The sequence below is a fragment of the Neopsephotus bourkii genome, unplaced genomic scaffold, assembly GCF_033783945.1.
Source record: "Neopsephotus bourkii isolate Nb327-2 ecotype Australia unplaced genomic scaffold, CSIRO-AGI_Nbou_v1 NB_1120, whole genome shotgun sequence".
NCBI classification, from domain to species: Eukaryota; Metazoa; Chordata; class Aves; order Psittaciformes; family Psittacidae; genus Neopsephotus; species Neopsephotus bourkii.
Genome location: NW_026901606.1, coordinates 1,626,466 through 1,643,978, shown reverse-complemented (window position 1 = coordinate 1,643,978; position 17,513 = coordinate 1,626,466). Strand labels below are relative to the sequence as shown.

The 17,513-nt window shown below is 45.1% G+C and overlaps 2 protein-coding genes across 2 annotated transcripts in view; both read right to left on the bottom strand.

Moving 5' to 3' along the window:
* Positions 1 to 4,992: 4,992 nt before the first annotated feature.
* BRK1 (BRICK1 subunit of SCAR/WAVE actin nucleating complex) lies at positions 4,993 to 5,552 on the bottom strand. The gene is made up of 3 exons (XM_061362400.1): positions 5,371 to 5,552; positions 5,204 to 5,286; positions 4,993 to 5,131 (listed from the first exon to the last, which is right to left on the bottom strand). Exons 1-3 carry the CDS (start codon positions 5,486 to 5,488, stop codon positions 5,105 to 5,107), a joined length of 228 nt encoding a protein of 75 aa, XP_061218384.1. The 5' UTR covers positions 5,489 to 5,552; the 3' UTR covers positions 4,993 to 5,104.
* Positions 5,509 to 17,513, bottom strand: part of FANCD2 (FA complementation group D2) — a 40,175-nt gene continuing 28,170 nt past the window's right edge. Inside the window, exons 30-43 of the mRNA XM_061362401.1 lie at positions 16,775 to 16,903; positions 16,462 to 16,577; positions 15,522 to 15,635; positions 14,837 to 14,964; positions 13,425 to 13,524; positions 12,933 to 13,055; positions 12,073 to 12,166; positions 11,455 to 11,526; positions 11,125 to 11,163; positions 10,424 to 10,498; positions 9,209 to 9,283; positions 6,776 to 6,922; positions 5,742 to 5,816; positions 5,509 to 5,651 (exon numbers count right to left, since the gene is read on the bottom strand). Coding sequence (XP_061218385.1) covers positions 5,571 to 5,651; positions 5,742 to 5,816; positions 6,776 to 6,922; positions 9,209 to 9,283; positions 10,424 to 10,498; positions 11,125 to 11,163; positions 11,455 to 11,526; positions 12,073 to 12,166; positions 12,933 to 13,055; positions 13,425 to 13,524; positions 14,837 to 14,964; positions 15,522 to 15,635; positions 16,462 to 16,577; positions 16,775 to 16,903 — 1,368 coding nt within the window. The 3' untranslated portion in view covers positions 5,509 to 5,570. The remainder of the gene's footprint in view (positions 5,652 to 5,741; positions 5,817 to 6,775; positions 6,923 to 9,208; positions 9,284 to 10,423; positions 10,499 to 11,124; positions 11,164 to 11,454; positions 11,527 to 12,072; positions 12,167 to 12,932; positions 13,056 to 13,424; positions 13,525 to 14,836; positions 14,965 to 15,521; positions 15,636 to 16,461; positions 16,578 to 16,774; positions 16,904 to 17,513) is intronic.

The following is a 17,513-nucleotide window of genomic DNA, read 5'->3' as shown; positions in this document are numbered from 1 at the left end:
TAAGTGCCGATTCAAGTGCCTGACGTTATGGTTAACACTCAAAGCAGCTAATACCATCCCATCTGCTTTTGCTGGGAGAATATTATCTAATTAGATTGCTTTATCATGCATTACATGTGTTTATTTTGCCTTTGTTGGGAACTGTCCTCTGAGTTAGGTTAATGGTGAGTGTATGCTGGAAAAATCACTTCCAGGACAGATTTAGAGCCACAAAAGCAGCTCTCTGCTTGACAGTAATTAGGAACAGTGTGTGTGTGGGTCTGTCACCCAGTCAGATCGCATAAGAAATGTAGAAGTACACCTATGTGAGTGTAGGAGGGGCCCAGTGCTGGTACATATTCAGAGCAGTAATTGCTCGTTTAATCATCACATTTCTGACAGATTAAAACACTCCCTTGACACATCTTGCCCTACCCTGCTTTTATCCAGAGGGTTGCTTGAATTAGTCCCTTCTGTGCATTTACTTCGTTGGTACTTTCTTTTTTCCTTTAAATAAATTCTGCTTAAACAGTTGTGAGGCAACAAAGTAAGAGTAACTGAGGGAGGATTATGCTTCCCTGCCAGCTGCATCTTGCAGGCTACAGCTAGTTAAGAGAAACCTTTCTGTTGTTGAACTCTGAACACCTTTGAGAGAGAACAAGAACAGAAAAGCAACAAGTAATCAGTGCACTCTCCTAACCCTCCACACTCTCACTGAATAAGTAACACTCTCTTATGCAGGGACATCACAAGAGAGCAGCCGTTTTGCCTTTGGCTCAGCTGAGAGGAAGTCCAAGGTTTAGCCATGGTAAGTTTTTGCAGAATTGCATGGGAGAGTGGATGCTCTTGTACCTTACTGCTTTAGGAGATGATTTCTCTCATTCTGTCCCTTCAGTGGAATTACCTTGCTATATTAACTTATTACCCTAATATTTCAAACCAATACAGTCACATTTTTGCTAGAGCCTGTTAAATTTAAGAACTAGGCCTTATTTAATTTTTAGCTACAAGCATTAGTTTCTTATTCTATACAGATCTTTTAGCATCTCTCCTAAACACCAAGAACCAAGCAGAACACTGTGCTCACCTCTACGGCTGTTTCTTATTGCTTCCTTCATCTACGTCTTCCTTCACCTTCCTGACATCTACGTCAAAGTCAAAATTACATTTTCTTTAAATTTGTTAGAAGCTTTCTGATATGATGTGTTGTAAGTGGTGCTACAGCTATACTCTTACAGTAAAATTTTCTTATTTACATTTAAAATGTCTGGTGTCCAGTAACTACTGAAATGTGGCAAGAGACTGAAGATGCACACGATGAAATCTGTGCACGCTGCAGACCCTACTGACAGACTCCAGAGAAACCTTGCTCTTTGTTCCTCCTTACTGCCAGTGCTAACCCTGCTAACAGCAGACTACTCTGCACTTTCTTGAGCCTCACAGGTTTTCATTATTTGGCTGAGTTACAGAGCTGTTAAGCAGCTGTCCTGTGCCTACAGTCTGCCCTGCAGACTACTGAGCTGCAAAGGAAAAGTGTCATTTCACAGCTCATATTTCTTGTGGAAATGTGCTAAGTTTTTTTATGCAGAAACCCAGCAGATAAATGGCAGTCTGTCTTAAAGGCCAGAGAGGGGAAGGTGGCAGCGTCACCCTGAATGTCACATCTCCTCCAGAGCACAAACCCCACCTGATTAAGGCAGATGCTGTTGGAGTTTCTGCTTCTCTTAAACTTGAAGCATTTGTCTGAAATACAAACCCAGTCTGGTTCAGCAGGAGGAAGGCAGACCTGGCTCTGGCACTTTCCATGAGCTCGTTCTTTCCCTGACCAGCCTTTACAACAAAAACGGCCAGCAGTTTTGGAGCTCAGGAAAATGGACTTCCTCAGCTCACACCAAGGTCTTTGCAGATACTAAAGGTAACACCATGGGGAGAACATTTTCCAAACCCTGACCAGAAACATGACAGTTTCTAGTAAATTTAAATTGTAGTTTATTACATTCCTGGTGATGAATCTGAATAACGTCTGTTTCATCACATCTATAATCATGTCATCAGTGCAATTCCGTTGCTACTACACAAAATATCTGTCCTGCTCCCAAAAGGTTTGGGGTGCCAGGGATCTGAGGAAGAGGCTGCTGACTGCTAGAGAAGTGGGGAGTAATGAACTGCTCCCAGCTGCTGCCTGGCTGAGCACCCAAGTCCTGCAACAAGCACAGGGCATCAGCGTAAGGTCTGAGGGCACTCTCCTGATACACCCCTCACCAGCCTTCCACAAGCAATCTGCAACAAAACCTGCTCTCACTCTGTGTCTCTTTTCTTCCTCCAGTTCCCTGGGGTCCCCCCCCACCTCCACCCTCCTGGTCTAGCAAACTGGAAAAGATCTCAGTGAATCTGAAACCTTTCATACCCCTGTGAGTTTTCCAGCTCATTGACAACTCAGCTGTGTCCTAACACATTCCCCTCTTGAGATCACCTCAGATCACTGAATTATCAGGTTCAATCACCTCAATGCAGAAGGGATGAAGATACATTTGGTTTTTAAAACATTTTCAAATATCAAGGCTCTATCAGCACCAGTACCCAGAGAGCCCAAAGGTTATTTACTAGAAACTAGGATTATTTGTGAAATCTGGTCCAAAAATACGTGCTTTTGATTGGACATTACAACCTTTGTGATGTATGCAAAGCTCCCTCTTGTGCTGACCAGAAAAATAGTATCATAGCCAATACCGTATCACCTCAGCTCCTGTCCAAGATCAGAATTCAGTACTGCTACTCATTCCCAAACTGTTACTTAAATGAGGACTGCAGGATTGTTCTGACCAGTCCATGAGGTCGGGCTGCCTGTCCTGCAGGCAGTGAGCACTAGAAGCCCACTGGTACCATTTGAGAGCGCAAACCTTTATCAAACTACAGATGCAGCTCACGCTCTAATGAAACTGCACCATTCTGGCACCTTCCTAAGAGGTTTCAAACCAGCTTGTTCCCAAGCCCAAGCTCTGGGAAAGTATCTCAGCTACCAACAATAGCAGCAAGGGTGTCCAAGCACCCAGCTCTCCCAGAGCAAAAGGAAAGCACCCTGTCAGCTCCTGCTACATTAAACGTATGGAAGGGAGAACAGCACCGCTAACACAGCAAGTAAATCAATCTCCTGATGCAGAATACACAAATCTACTCCAGAAAAGTTTAATGTGAGTTCCTGCGACATCATATTCTGGAAAACACAGTACCAGAAAAAAAAAAAAAAAGGCAAACACAATTCCCCAATCTTTAAAACAATCAAAGAGATCAAAGCTCCATCTACTAACAAGGCTGCACACCAGACCAGGTACTGTAAGTAGCAGTGTAAGTCTAAGCATCAGGAGACTTCCCCCCCCCTCCCAGAGATGGGCTGGAGTGAGCAGCACCCAGAGCAGAAGCCTGATCTTGCAAAGCCCAAGTGAACTACTGAGACTCTCTGAAAGGGAAAAGTGCAGGACCTCGAACTGCAGTGAGCTGCCTAGTATCCCTGCTGGGAGATGAATCAGAGAGGCTGATCCCAGTGCTCCAGCTCTATGACAGCATGTGTCCGGGGAGGAGCAGTACCCTCTGGAAGACAGAGCTGTATACCAAAACTGCTTTGGACACATCAACTGTATGGCAACACCTATTCCTCCAAGAAACACTGGGGTCAGAGGGAAAAAGGAGCAACAGCGTGACAGCCTTGTAACAGCCTGTCAAAGAACCAGCAAGTGATGAGACACGAACCATAGTACTAGCTGGGATCAGGAACAAGAAACAGATCTCAGGTGAAGAGGTCAGTCCGGTACAGACCCCATCCCAGGGATGTCTGTGGTACCCTCTGTCTCCCATTCAGTCTCTGGGTTAAGAATTTTAGGATGACTTAGACTGGGACCTCTGGTAGTCTCCACCCCCTTAAAACACACACAGCTTCAGTCAGAGATCAATCTGCCCAGGGACTTGTCCAGACAAGTATTGAATTCTCCAAGAGGACAGAGATCTCACAGCTCCACTCCAGCACATCCAGAATGAACAGTGCACAGACCACAGGCATACTATCAATGCACCTGGGCCAGAGACCAGCTGCCTCTAAGGAAAAAGACAGGTGCTTTCCCTCTACCTGCCAAGCCTGTACGACAGCACTCATTCTCCTCATTTGGTATCACCCCCAAGCAAACGGGCAATGATTCATGACTGCTGCACTCCACTCCTCTTAAGTCCTGTAGGGTTGCTACAAAGCACTTATTTCTGGTGGGACTACACACCAGAAGCAGCCAAGCCTCCTGGATGTGCAGCCCAGTTTGACAGTAAAGTGTAACTGCCTATGTGATCTGAGGGAAACGCTGGAGGAGCACTTACTCAATGGAAAACACAGAGCATCCTACAGAGAACAAACTGTAAACTCAGAGGAGGACCTACGCTGAGGAGCAACCACCTGATGTCAACTGGAGAACATACCAAAACATGTGAAGCCTGCTGGGAAGCCTTTACTGACACCAGCTCCATGGACTCCCCAACAACCTAAATATGACCTGCAAGTCTGCAGCTCTAGATGCCCAGTGAAATACTGAAACACACAGAGGACCGGTGGGAAGGGAAAAGAGATTTCTTCTACTTGCCACTTGCCTCCCAAGAGAGAAGGCACTCCCCTATGGCATGTGATGTGCTCCAGGGTAGGTGAGCCTATCCCCAACACAGCCCTAACAGCATGCACACAGGAAGGCTGAGACACCCTCCAAACCATCAGGATCACCAGGTTTTCTGCTGTGACCCCTGCAGGAGCACAGAGCACCTCAAAGGCTGGTCAGGTACTTCATGGAGCTGACAGCACACCAGGCCTGCAGCCCCTGCAGCACATTCCCTCCCATCACAGCCTCCATTGTGGTGAGGAACAGAGGCTCGAACCCCACAGGTCAGGTAGATGGAAGGCCTGACTCTGGACATCCAGGATGATGGCAGGGAGCCAGGCATCCCTGGCCCAGCCCCAGGCAGGCAGGCAGAGAGCAGGCAGGGCAGGAGCACAGCGGTTTATTGGCAACACAAGCAGAGGCGGCGGTGGCGGCGGAGGCAGACCCAGGGTAGGGCGGCGGTGCTCCGGTGGGGCAGGAACCGGGGCCACCCAGGTCTATGTCAGCGTCTCACCCTTGGTGACCTGCGGGAAGAGGAAACGACTCAGCCAGGACCGGTCCAGAGCCCGAACAGCCCCCCCCGCCCCGCCGCATACCCGGGCCTCGATGTACTCGATCCTGCGCTCCAGCGCCGTCAGCTTCTCGTTCAGCGTGGCGAGCCGGGACCGGCACGACATATCTGTGGGGAGGCGGCAGTGAGACACCCCGAGAGGGCGCCCGGCCCGGAGACACCCGCACCCCGCCGCCGGCCCCCCGCCCTCACCGAAAGAGTTGAGGAAGTCCGCGATCTTCTTGATGGAGCTGGTGATCACCTCGATGTACTCGCGGTTGGCCCAGTCCTGGTGAATCTCTCGCTGCACCGGGTCCTCCTGCACCGACATGGCCGCCCCGCCGCCACAGCCGCCGCGCCTGCGCACCGCAACCCCCGCCCCGCGCCTGCGCGCCTCCGCCCCGCCCGCGCCGTCAGGGCGCCGTCGGGGAGCCCGGCCCCTTCACCCCGGCGCCGTCGTCGTCACTGGGATCCGTGCTGCTCCCGCTCGGCTCCTGCGGGGAGCAACGCCGTCAGACGCACACTCACGGCCCGCCGCCCCTGCTGTGTAACGAGTTACAACCGAGCCGCCCGAGCGGCGGTACCTGAGCAGGGCTTTCTGCAGAGTCCTCCTCATCGGAGCCCCGCTCTCCAGAAGCTTGAGACAGGATTTCTTCTCCCTAAAGTGAACACAGAAACCCCATACTGAGCTTATGCAAGGCAGACAAGAGCACGCCAGGGTGGAAGAAAGCAGCATTTTGTTACCATCTTAGTAAAAGCTTTGAGTAAAAAGTAAGCTTTAGAATCATAGAATGGTTTGGGTTAGAAGGGATCTTAATCTAGTTCCGGGAGACACCTTCCACCAGAGCAGGTTGCTCAAAGCCTAATCCTTTCACTGCCAAGGATGGAGCAGCCACAGCTTCTCAGGGCAACCTGCGCCAGCACCTCACCACCCTCACAGATCTCTTCATAGAAGAACATTTTTCCCCAATATCTAATCTCAGACTCCCCTCCATCAGGTTAAAGCCATTCCTCCTTATCCTGTCCCTACAAGCCCTTGTAAAATGTCCCTCTCCAGATATCTGGTTGCCCCTTTTTAGGCACTGGGAGCTGTTCTAACATTTCCCCGAAGTCTTCTTTTCTCCAGGCTGAACCAACCCAGTTCTCTCAGCATGTCTTCAGAGCAGAGCTGCTCCAGCCCTTGGAGCATCTTCACGGCCCAGATTTGTTTCAACTGTCCTGCTTCTACAGTGAAAGATGAATAAAACAGCTAGAACTGGCTTCTGTTAAATCCATACACCAGAGCATGTGAAGAGGTGTTCAAGTGACCTGTATCTTTGCCCTTCTTTGCATGCAGTCCTTGTCACCGAGCAGAGGAAGTACCCCCACCCCTTCACCACAAACAATAAAACCTGACTGCTTCAGTGCAAGAGCCAGGCTGTAAGGAAGGCCCCAGAGACACAGATCTTCCATCCTGGAATAAAACACTTCCTCCTGCAGCACTAGACAAGACTGTAACATGGTCACACTGAATTTGGCCATTTAGCCCTACACACACACAAGGGCAGAGTTGTATAGGCAAGATGAGCACTGTCCTCTCTCAGGTTTTAACTGCCCCAGGCAGGACAGTGATTCTCACCTGAAGATCCCGATTTTTAAGGACACCCATCCAAAATGCCTCCTGACAGTGGTTGAATGCCAGCATTGCCTTCACTCGGTACACAAATTGTTCCAGAGACTTTTTCAACAAAGGCACGTGGTTGGTCAGTCCAATGTCTTGGTGAATCTAAGTACAAACAGTAAAACATGGATGTGATTGATTCTTGCATAAGTATTCTGGCTATTTAAAAAGCCAGTGGTTATACAGGTGAGAGGGATGGGATGTGATCCCCATAAAGCTCCCCCAGATCATGTCATTTCTTAGCCAAACTCTTGTATAGCTTTTGTAATCAGTAAAACACAGATAAGCATTTTTTTTAGCAATAGGCAACCACACCATTCCAGTCCAAAGCAAAAAGCAATGCTACAAGTGGCCAAACTCCAAAACTACCCACTAGGAAGGGAGATAGCCACAAGCTGCAAGTTAATGCTGCAGGGAGTTTCACGTCAGGATACTGCCTAATTCCCAAGCACAGAGAAGAAAGAATGAGAAAGGTGTTGAATAAACCACTGCAATGATAATCTTTTATTGCTCAGTGCCTGATGCAATTCCTTTACACTAGCTGCATGGAATGTGCGTATGCTATAAAATCCAAAGGCAGTTTGTCCAGACCAAACAAGCACTGGCTTTTGTTGAACTAGGACAGGAGAGAACACATGGAGTTGCTGTAAGCAAAGCCCAGCTGAGGAAGGGCAGCTATGCCAGGTATAGTATGAGATGTAGCTCTCTGTGAGCACCTCTTCTGCTAGGCTTGGATCTGCAGTACACTATAGTCATTGCTAACCAGAAAACCTGCCAAGAACCATAAACAATTACTGTGTGCATAAGTATTTTCCTCTTTCATAAGCATACTTTGTAACCTTTTTTCAAATCATGGAAAACCTTGCTAATGACACAATCAACGATCTCAGTGCTGCCTTGGTCTTGGAACCTGCCCAATTGTCTGCAGGCAGTTTGGAGACCATGGCGTTTGCAGAAATCTGTCTCCAGAAATTGTCCTTATGCCCAACATTAGACACAGAAACAGAAGAGAGGCTTGATGTGAGAGGATAAATGACAAATACTTAGGAAATTATAAACAAAGCCCATTCCTGTTCTCTGGTGTGTGATGCTCTGAGCAGTCCTATTGAGGAAGAGCAGCAAACCCTAGGTAACAGTGCATGGTACATCAGTGAGCAAGTGAAATCAAGACTGGTTTAACAAGCGTTGATGTCAACTCCTCTTCAAACAGGTTTGGAGCATTCATTGCATACATTTATTTGCCTAGATTCACCTGCTGCCTCCTCATTCTTGCAAAAATGATTTGGCACAGAGACCTAATCAGATTGCAACAGATAGAAGAGCAGCGGTAAGACACAGGTGTTCACTAACTGCAGTTATATGCTAACAGGGACCGTGGGCTATGGCACTTGAAAATGCTGGTCAAACATAAAAGACATCACAAGCTGCAGTGATATTATCCTGTTTACAAGGTGAACTGTGACTTTAAAACAGGCATGAGGATTTCACTGCAAACACGAGAAGGGCTTTTTAATATCTCCAGGGTTTGTGCCAGATTCCAATTCTCCCCTATGTGGATAGCTGCAATAGCATATTCTGATCCCCAGCTAGGCTTTTATGCTCCTGATGCCAGCTCTGGACTAAATGAGTAGCAGATCTAGCTTGGGGAACCATGCTAATGGCTTTCTCCCTTCAACAAATTTGGCAGAGCCCCTTCTCGGACATGTGTTCTGCAACCTCTTAGGAGTCTAACAGGAACAAAGCAGCACAGATGAAGTTCCTGCTAACCGCCTTTCCCATGTGATTCTCTCTCGTGACAAGCACTGGCTCTCCACACTGTAAACAGAGTGCTAGTCCTCTCCTTCCTTACTGCCCCAAACCTACAGAGGCTGTCAGGCTGCACTTTCCAACATTCCTCCTCTCCCTTTATCCTCTTCCCTAGTGTCAATGTAACAACGCCAAAAAGGCACCTCAAGAGGATTTTGAGTAAGGTTTTCACTTGTTCACCTCCTGTTACCGATTCTTCTGACCCTTAAGGCTGTTGATTTTTGCCAAAACTTCTCTCCCATATTATCAATTTGGCATCTAGACTACATGCAAGGTCTCTAATATCTTGGCTTGTGTCCTCAGAAACACTGTCTTACAGGGGCCAACAACCAAACATGTCAAGAGCCTCTGCCCTAAAAAAGTATGCTAACCTGACCAGACATCCAAGTCAGCTACTTCCAGACCAAATACTTAACTTAGGGCCATTAAGCCAAGGCTATTGCTCCTCCTCTTGGAGTTTTTGCTTGTACAGATAGTGCTGGAAGCTTGCAAGTAGAGCCAACCTATGCCCCAGATGGGAAATATATCATTCTTAGGACAGGAGCTTGTGCTGCAATTCAAACTTACCTTGGAATTCAATCTTACCTTGGAATGACCACACATGTGATGAAGTTGTCTGGTACTTAGCTGCAAGGTTTTCAGCAAACTCTGCACATCATCCTGCAATAAATAAGTAGACCAGCACATCGTTCTATCAAAGTATTTTTCCATAAGGGAAAAAATAATGAGACAGTGTTCCCACAGTCCCAGCAATCCTTCCAAAGGGTTATGGGACAGAGACGATGCACATATTCAGGAAACATCAGACAAACAGGATTAAGCCATAGGAGCCTTGCACTGTGCATCTAAGTAGCTGGTAATAAAAGTATGACCTCACGTCATAAGGCCAAGCACTTTGAAATGAATTTTGAATCAGTTTGGACTGAACGCATATCAGTGGAAACAGGGCAACAAAAATACAGACAACCTTGTCACCTCTTGCCATGAGCAAAACCTTGCAAATAGGGGAAACAGAGGAAAAGCATAGAACATACTGCTACACCATGGTATTTGAAATGCATCCAACACTAACTCTGGGTATCAGTCCTCTCTACTGAGCACATGACATGACACTTTCTACTGTCCAGTGGCAGTGACTAGATATTCATTTGATAACCTCGTTCCCTCAAACATCCATGAGAATTCATCTTACATTTGTAATAGAAAGGAGTTACCTCTTAGAGACTAAGTTACCAACTTATCCTTAAGTTGTGAAGGCTAAGCCAAAAACTGAGTCTCACTGGCAAAGCTGGGCTGCCTTGCAACAAAGCAGGGGGAGTAAGTCAACTGTTCTTGCCATGTAGTACAGCAAGGCTGGCTTCTCCATCTGCACCCATGCATACAGTCCTGCTGAAAGCTCCAGGAATTATTGCAAACACACCTATGTCACTGTCCATCTGCACCACAAGCCCTCACCAACCTGACCACTCAAAGGAGCTTCCTACTCCGTGATTGACACCTTTGTGGTAACCGATTTTGAAAGAGATAGAGATTGAAAGGACTTCTTTTGCCAACAGAGAAGCCATCCAATGAGAAGAGGGTTGGCAAGTTGGGAAACAGTGATCTGTTTGCTGAGAGCACTGACTGTGCAAGTAAACAGGGCACAGCACAGCTGGGAGACATTAGATGTGTTTGTCATGAGGTGTCTGTCGCAAGTGTCACATGTTGATATGTTGGCATGATAAGACAGGACTCTTCATCTAGCAAGAATCAGTCCTGCTTCCCAGCTGGCTCCAAGACAGATGTCTCCAAAAGGCTTACCCTGTGCTTTTTAAAGCTGTAGTCCAGGAGAGGCATGGCAAGCTTCAGAAATGCTTCTACAAAGAGACGGCCGTACTAGAAAAGACGGATAAATACATCAGAAGGGTAGTTCAAATTCCTGTTCAAAGAACCATCACAAAGTCAGATAAGATAATGACACATTCTTTTATGCTATCCCAGAGACTATTCTTGCTTAGTAAAAGACTAAACTCATGAAGACTGTGCTGGAATATATAGGATCAGTAAAGTGTCCCACTTCAATCGCTGCAAAAAGAGGTAAGAAGGATAAGATTTCATTGTTGTACACATCCCTGGCTGTATTCACCACAAAGTGGGAATAAAACTGAACTAACTACAAAACGTTAAAATCCCTATACATACACATGAGTCAGAAAAGGGAGAGTTGCAGAGGGGGACAGGATCTCTCTGGGCTCTGAGGGAGACCTGTCTGCTGTGATGTCTACTCTCATTTGGACTGCCAGGGAGAAAGGAGAAGAGGGGGTCTGAAGTCAGGAATGCCAATCGCAGTAAGTTCACTCTGGTTGAGCCACATGGTGAGGATTAGTGGAAGACAGAGGTGTAAGAAACAGTCTCTACTTCTTTCAGACAATTCAGTAACCACCTCTACTCCACTGAAGGCAAAGATTCAAGAGAGCTGGTTCTTAAACTGCTCTCTTCAGTTATTTTGAATTCTTGCTTACCTTCAGGCAGGTGCCAAGTACAGGCCTGCTGTCAAATACCTGCTTGGTCGAGAGGGAAAAACAGCCAGGTTAGTCCACAAGTCCCAAGGAAATAATGTAAGCACATCAGCCAATTTGTTACATACTCTCACCACAGTGTGAAATCTGTTCTAAGGCAACATCTGTCCTCAAATTTCAGCAGGGACCACATAAGCATGTGAAATGCAGTGCCTGCCAGGTGGAAGTACTTGGCAGGATGGCTGTTTGGTGATCTTTGTGCTCATGAACCAGGGTACACTGGACTTTGGGGGGAACATGAAGGTAAAACCAGGAAAACAACAACAATCTCACCTTGACCAAGTTAATGAGGATATGGAAATTCCGCACAGCGATGTTCCACCGCAGCAGCTTCTCCAGTTGCACCTAATGGGATGCAAGGAGACAAGAACCCAAGATGGTGTATTTCCTCTTACCTTCCTGGATGCCGTCTTGGCATTTTGCTGCTGTTGTTGTTGAAGACAGAGGAACTAAGCTTCAACACACGAGATTTATGACAGCAAACGCACTTAATGGCAATTTCAGCCTGATCAGTGCCCACATGGCTTAAAATGCTGAGAGTTAACACACTTCCTTGCTCTCAAAACAGTTCCTGGTTGCAAAATAACTTTGTGCTCCCACATGGGTGTGCAGACCAACTGCACAGCTCAGTGTTTTGCAGAGTACTACCTGCTTTCTGGTTATAGCTACTACTGGATATACTAGATTTTTGACATGGTACAAACCAGTGAAAAAGGGTGCTACTTGTATGTCGCCCTGTATATCAGTTTTGGCTGATGAATGAAGCTGTCTGACTTCATTTCCTAGGCAAATTTCAGAAGATCCTTTCCAGTTTATATACCTTTATTGTACTGTACAGTTCAGCTTAGGTCTTCTTCCCCTCAAAGAGTCCCAGTGCATTTATTTTCGTACCTCACTTGAGTCTGATGGTTTCCCAGCTGGGATGCTTTTCACTGAACTCTCTAGCTGAGCCATCATTACTCTGAAGAAAATCAGGAATGTCTGCCTGTGGAGAAAGTGAGAGCAAAACTAAAAGCCAGCTCTGAGCATCAAGATAGGCTTCTTGTCCCCAGAACAATGTGAAAAACTTGAAGGTTACTCAGCTGTGCATTCTTTTCAATAGGAAATTGCAGGAGATTGACCCTAGGACTCAAAAGCATGTCCAGCCCAACCCCATTGCTCACAGATGGAGAATCCACTATCACTTCTCCAGTATGAACCACAGACACCCCTCACTCTTTTGTAGCTCTAGGGGTGCACAGTGAAAGGTTTGCAGCTCTTCACATAAGATGATTTTAACAGTTCCAAAGCGCAGGAATTTTGGCTATCCCTGGATAAACTGTGTTTCCAAGTTCTTATACCAAGAGCAGAAACACCCTGAGTGTGCTTTTGCACACAGCATATCAGCCCAGGATTGCCTACAGGCACCCCAGGCCTCCAAGGGTGACTTTTGGAGTGCTTTATACCACTACAGTAGCACAGAAAGAGGCAGCATACCTGACAACATATAGCAGCCCATTCTCCAGTTAAAATGGCTCACAAATAATAAACTCAGCACTGTGTTAATGTACAAGGACATTCCCCCTTAACATAAAGTTAACCATGTACTAACTTGTTGCATGCTGCCAAAAAATGTTTATAAATGCCTAGAGTAGCCCACAGCAGTATTAACATGAAACCGTAACAGACCCCAAAATAAAAAAATTAAATATTAAAAAGCAGAAATTGCCATTATGCATCTCATGAAATTAAAAGTTTCTACTAATAGTTACCTGGTTAGAGTAGGGTAGGTAGAAGAACATCCATCTTTGGCAGAGTTGATCAGTTCAGGGACACCAATACTGGAGATTTCTTCTATAGCTTTCAGGATGTTATCTGTGTGCTTCAGGTAGACACTAAATCCAAACCCAGCTTAGTTAATCAGTAAATATTACACAGAATAACACAGTAAGTTCTTAAACACTGCCCTATCCGCAACACATGGCCTAAAACTGTCAAGCTCATTCTTATGCCAAAGGCAATCATATGTAGGAAATCCAAAGCAATACTTAGAACTGTCACAAGTAATGTCACTGAAAGCTAACAAACATGTTTCTACAGCCAATGGCTAACAGAATTCTTCCTATTACTCACCGTCTGTCAATGCAATGTAGGCCAAACTGTGCAAGTGTGAGGGTTATCACTGAGAGGGGTCATTCCTCTGTAGCAACAGGAATTATTAGAAAATGAGTGTCCCAGCACTGAGGCAATGGCTTGAGCCTTACCAGAGCAGAGTATGCAGTGCGCTGTTGAACTGGCTGCCCTTCTCTCGATCTCCACTAGGTCTCACCCAGGACTGGCACAGGAACTGCTTTGCTAGTGAAGCTGTAAAAGATAAGGGATAACTTACTGAAGAAAGAATCCAAGACCATTTCTTTCTTCCCTATAAAGGTAGTGTGTCCAAATGGCTTTTTGAAAGGTCGCAGTATCACTACTCCTCAATATGCCTGAACTTTGACAAGTCAGAATGCATTTCCCCTAAAAAGCAGTAAGGCCACAAGAATATGTATCATAACAAAATATATACACACGCAGTGTGTTCTGGTCTGGAATAGCTGTTCACATCAGATCCATAAGTCATCTCTGGACATTTCTCCCTGACAAGCTTATATTAATCCTTATTTGTTTGGTAGCTCCTACAGTGTGCCAACCCTTTCATTTTAATTAGGCAATATGCAATCCTTAGGGCATCAATTTCCAGAAATGGAATTCCAATAACAAGTGACTTGACTTTTTGGCCACAGTGCTATAACAATAAATGTGAACAGGCAAGTTTAAAGTTTACAGATTCCTTAATTCAAAACTGCTAAGAAACCTGTTTCTCTCTTGCAGAAATGTTTCAAACCAGGAAATTATTAGTTAAAATTGGCTATTCCCTGCCATAAGCAGTGGGCAGTTCTCCTAATGTGGGACTTTTAGAAACAGTAAAATAATCTCAAAGTAGGGAAGTCACAATTCTGAGTGACTATGGAGTTCTGAGGACAAATTCTAGAGATGTCTCAGTATGACAAGGTATGGCTGAGAGAAGTGACAGTCCAGAGTCTTTATTTCAGTGTGTGACAAAGTGGAGACCCAATATTTTTCTTGTATATTCGCTGCAAGCATGTCTTACCTGCTTGAATGCTGTTCCTCTTACAGAACAGGCCCTAACCCATGAGAAGAGCTCTCAACTGGAAGTGTTTGTTGCATGGAATTACGAGCATGTAGGTTTTCCTCTCTCTGCTCTGAAGTAACAGCTGTATTTGAATTCATTTCCATAATTTTTAGAAATGAGCTGTCATAGACATTTGTACTTACACTAGGAAACTACATCAAATTAAGTCTATGATCAGCTCCATAATCAGTGATTAAACTGGTACCAAAACTGAACAGCAGGCTTGCTCTTATAACTAAAAAGCTGTGAAGTTTTGATTTTCAAAAACATCAGCTAAGAAACTGATGCAAAGCAAAACAAATACCAAAGAAGATCCAATATATTTACTGCTATTCCTTTCCTAAGACTGTTCACCCAGCAAGATTACTATGACAGCATGGGAAATCTCTCCCTCAAAAGATGCCGTCCAGAGCGAGAACCCAAGATTTACAGGCAAAACCATCACAAAAACGGATGTCAGATTAGAGGTGCTTCACACATTACCAATTTTCTCTTTCTTCCAGCCAGCCACTGGTTTCTCAGTGATGGTGATCAGGAGCTGAGTGAGGATGATTGCACAGTGGAAGTTGGGAACACTCTGCTGGAAATTCAGCAGGTAGTGGAAACTCTCACTGGAGAAGACAGGAAAGGGAAAAGGTAAAACTAATGTAGACAATCTCCCAGAAACATACATAAAAAGGAAGTATTTGACCACCTCAGATACGAGGTCTCCCTAGCCCACTATTTTGTCTCTGGCAGTGTTCTCCTGAAGAAGTGGTAGTCAACCACTAGTAGATAAAAATTCAGCCACTGAGAAATTTCTCTCAAGCCCCAATCACATTAAGTCCAGCAACATCTTTATATACTGCTTTTGCTTAGTGTTCCTGTAGGCATTTTAACTATTCAGAATATACTTATTCCTTCTGTGAATCCTACTAATCTCTTCATCTCACATAGCATTCAAACATTGAGATCCATAGATTAATACATATTTTATAATTCAGTAGCTTCTTTTCATTAGGTTTGACTGCACTGCATTCAGTTAAATACAAACCTCTGTTTGAAGCTAGCTAGCTCAATGCTAGCTCTACGAGAGGTCCCAAACATAAATTTACCCTAACACTCACACAAAACAGGGGAAACTGCTTGAAATTCATCCCTTTCAGAGCTTGGGAAATACTGACTCTACCTTATCAGATCCTCAAGAAGAAGAAATTCTGTCTCTCCTGGTTTTAGTCTGTCTGCAAGCACCTGGAGAGCTGACCTTAGCAAGTCAGTATTTTCAGACTGAGAAAAACCATTCCTGAGGGGGGAAAAAAAAATCCAGTTCATCATCAGACTTGAAGAAAGAGAGATATCAGATGCAAAAGCACCTCTATCCAGTTCATCAGACTAGAAGAAAGAGAGATATCAGGTGCAAAAGCATCTCTAGGCATATTTTTGCAACACTAAAGATAAAGAAGCTGGATATGCAAGAAGAGCTCCGAAATATGAAAGTTATAAGGTGACACAAAAGATTGAAAACTGAATGGGAATGGAAAACCTTGTGCACACACAACAGAAACTTTTCAGTTCACAAAACGCTTCTATGATGTTACCCTAGATTATATTAGCAGATGCAGAGGTCAAACCCAGGTGCACCAGCACTACTGAGTTTTACACAAATGCAGTTCAAATGCATTTGACTAAATGCACATGGTTTTTAGTCAATGAAGTACAGGTTCATCCTTCCCCACTGACAAAAGAAATTTCTTCATTGCTCAGGATTCAGGCGGTGACAGTTCAGCAAAGGATGAGGGGACCAGGTAAGAAATTCCAAGACCCCTAGGAAGAACAGGAGTTGCACAGCTAGGTGTGCTAGTATGCCACTCAATGCTGGTCTTCATCCAAAAGCACACTGAATTCTATCCAGCTCAGTGCTTCATCACCTATAGTTTTAGATCAGCTCAGGATCAGGCACTGAAGCTTGACATAACCATAAAGTGCTTAAAAGTCTCCAGCCATCACAGTGTGTTGTTCTGTGTGGCTGACAGGCCATCTGCTGGGTACAAACACTTTAAAGATGATGAACAGGAGGAGGAAGCAATAAACAGACTTTGCTCATTTAGGTGACTTTTGTTTAAACTTACCAAGCAAATAGGAAGTGAAAAGTTAGTAACAGCTGTTGGTAACAAGAGGACATCAACGTGTGCTCCTGGATGTTCACTCCTGGTTCATCTTCCGCACCCTGATTTTGTATAATTGCCTTTAATACAGAACAAATAATACATTAAATGCTAATCCAAGGAAAGATAATGGCACAAGAATCCATTTCCATAATTCCATGTTAAAAAAAAATGGAGGAAAATTAAGCAGCTCTTTTTTCCCCACAAACAAAACTAAAAATACCTTTAGAGGTGACAACACTTGATAGTTTTTTGAGTCAAAATTGCTGCTCATTACCTGGAAGTAGCTGTGTATGTTCTCCATGTGTTTGCACAGTGGCTTTAGTAGCTTAACTACACACATAGCAACTTCCTTGGGGGATCTCTGACACAGGTGGGAAAAGCCAATATCCTTGTAGCTTCTTTCCTGCAGCAAACAAAAAAAAAAAATTAAAGTCATTTCATCAGCCTTACTTAAGAATAACTTCACATCAAGCTCTACCTCTAATACTGCTTCTGAGCAGTGCAATTCCTGATGTCAATACCCAATATGATGAACCATCACAGAGTAAGAAAGTTGGTAGAAAGACAAGGAGAAAGAACACTGAATCTGATAGAGTCCAACAGGCTGCAGTGAATTTCTCATGCAGTGGGCCACACATCTACTTCTGAAGGCATCAGCCAGGAATGCAAGGAGTCACTGCACTCAGGTGTTCTTCTAAAGACTGCAGAAAAAGCAGAAGCATGGATGCTTCTGTTGGATACAGCAGCTATCTGGCCTGCCTAAAGTGTGCTGCCCCTTGAATAGCAGAGCCAAGGTCCCCGGGGAGGAGTAAGAAAAGGGCTGATCGAGTTTTGAGGCTGAGGAAAGGCTTTCCATCTGTTATGCACCCTTTCCTCAGACATGCAGAGAACCAGATGCCACAAACATTTCAGCAAGGGAAGTGGTACAGAAGTCTCTTTGGAAAGAGCAAGTGCTGCTCTGACACACAGCTGGGCTCAGACTGCATTAACTGAAAATTATTCTGAAAACCTTT

What these genes read in the sequence shown, in the direction of transcription:
- BRK1 (XM_061362400.1), bottom strand. Translation starts at nt 5,488, where the DNA reads ATGTCGGTGCAGGAGGACCCGGTGCAGCGAGAGATTCACCAGGACTGG. An exon ending in GGACTTCCTCAACTCTTTCG is followed by an intron (nt 5,287 to 5,370) that starts GTGAGGGCGGGG and finishes GCCTCCCCACAG; the next exon opens with ATATGTCGTGCCGGTCCCGG. An exon ending in TCGAGTACATCGAGGCCCGG is followed by an intron (nt 5,132 to 5,203) that starts GTATGCGGCGGG and finishes CTCTTCCCGCAG; the next exon opens with GTCACCAAGGGTGAGACGCT.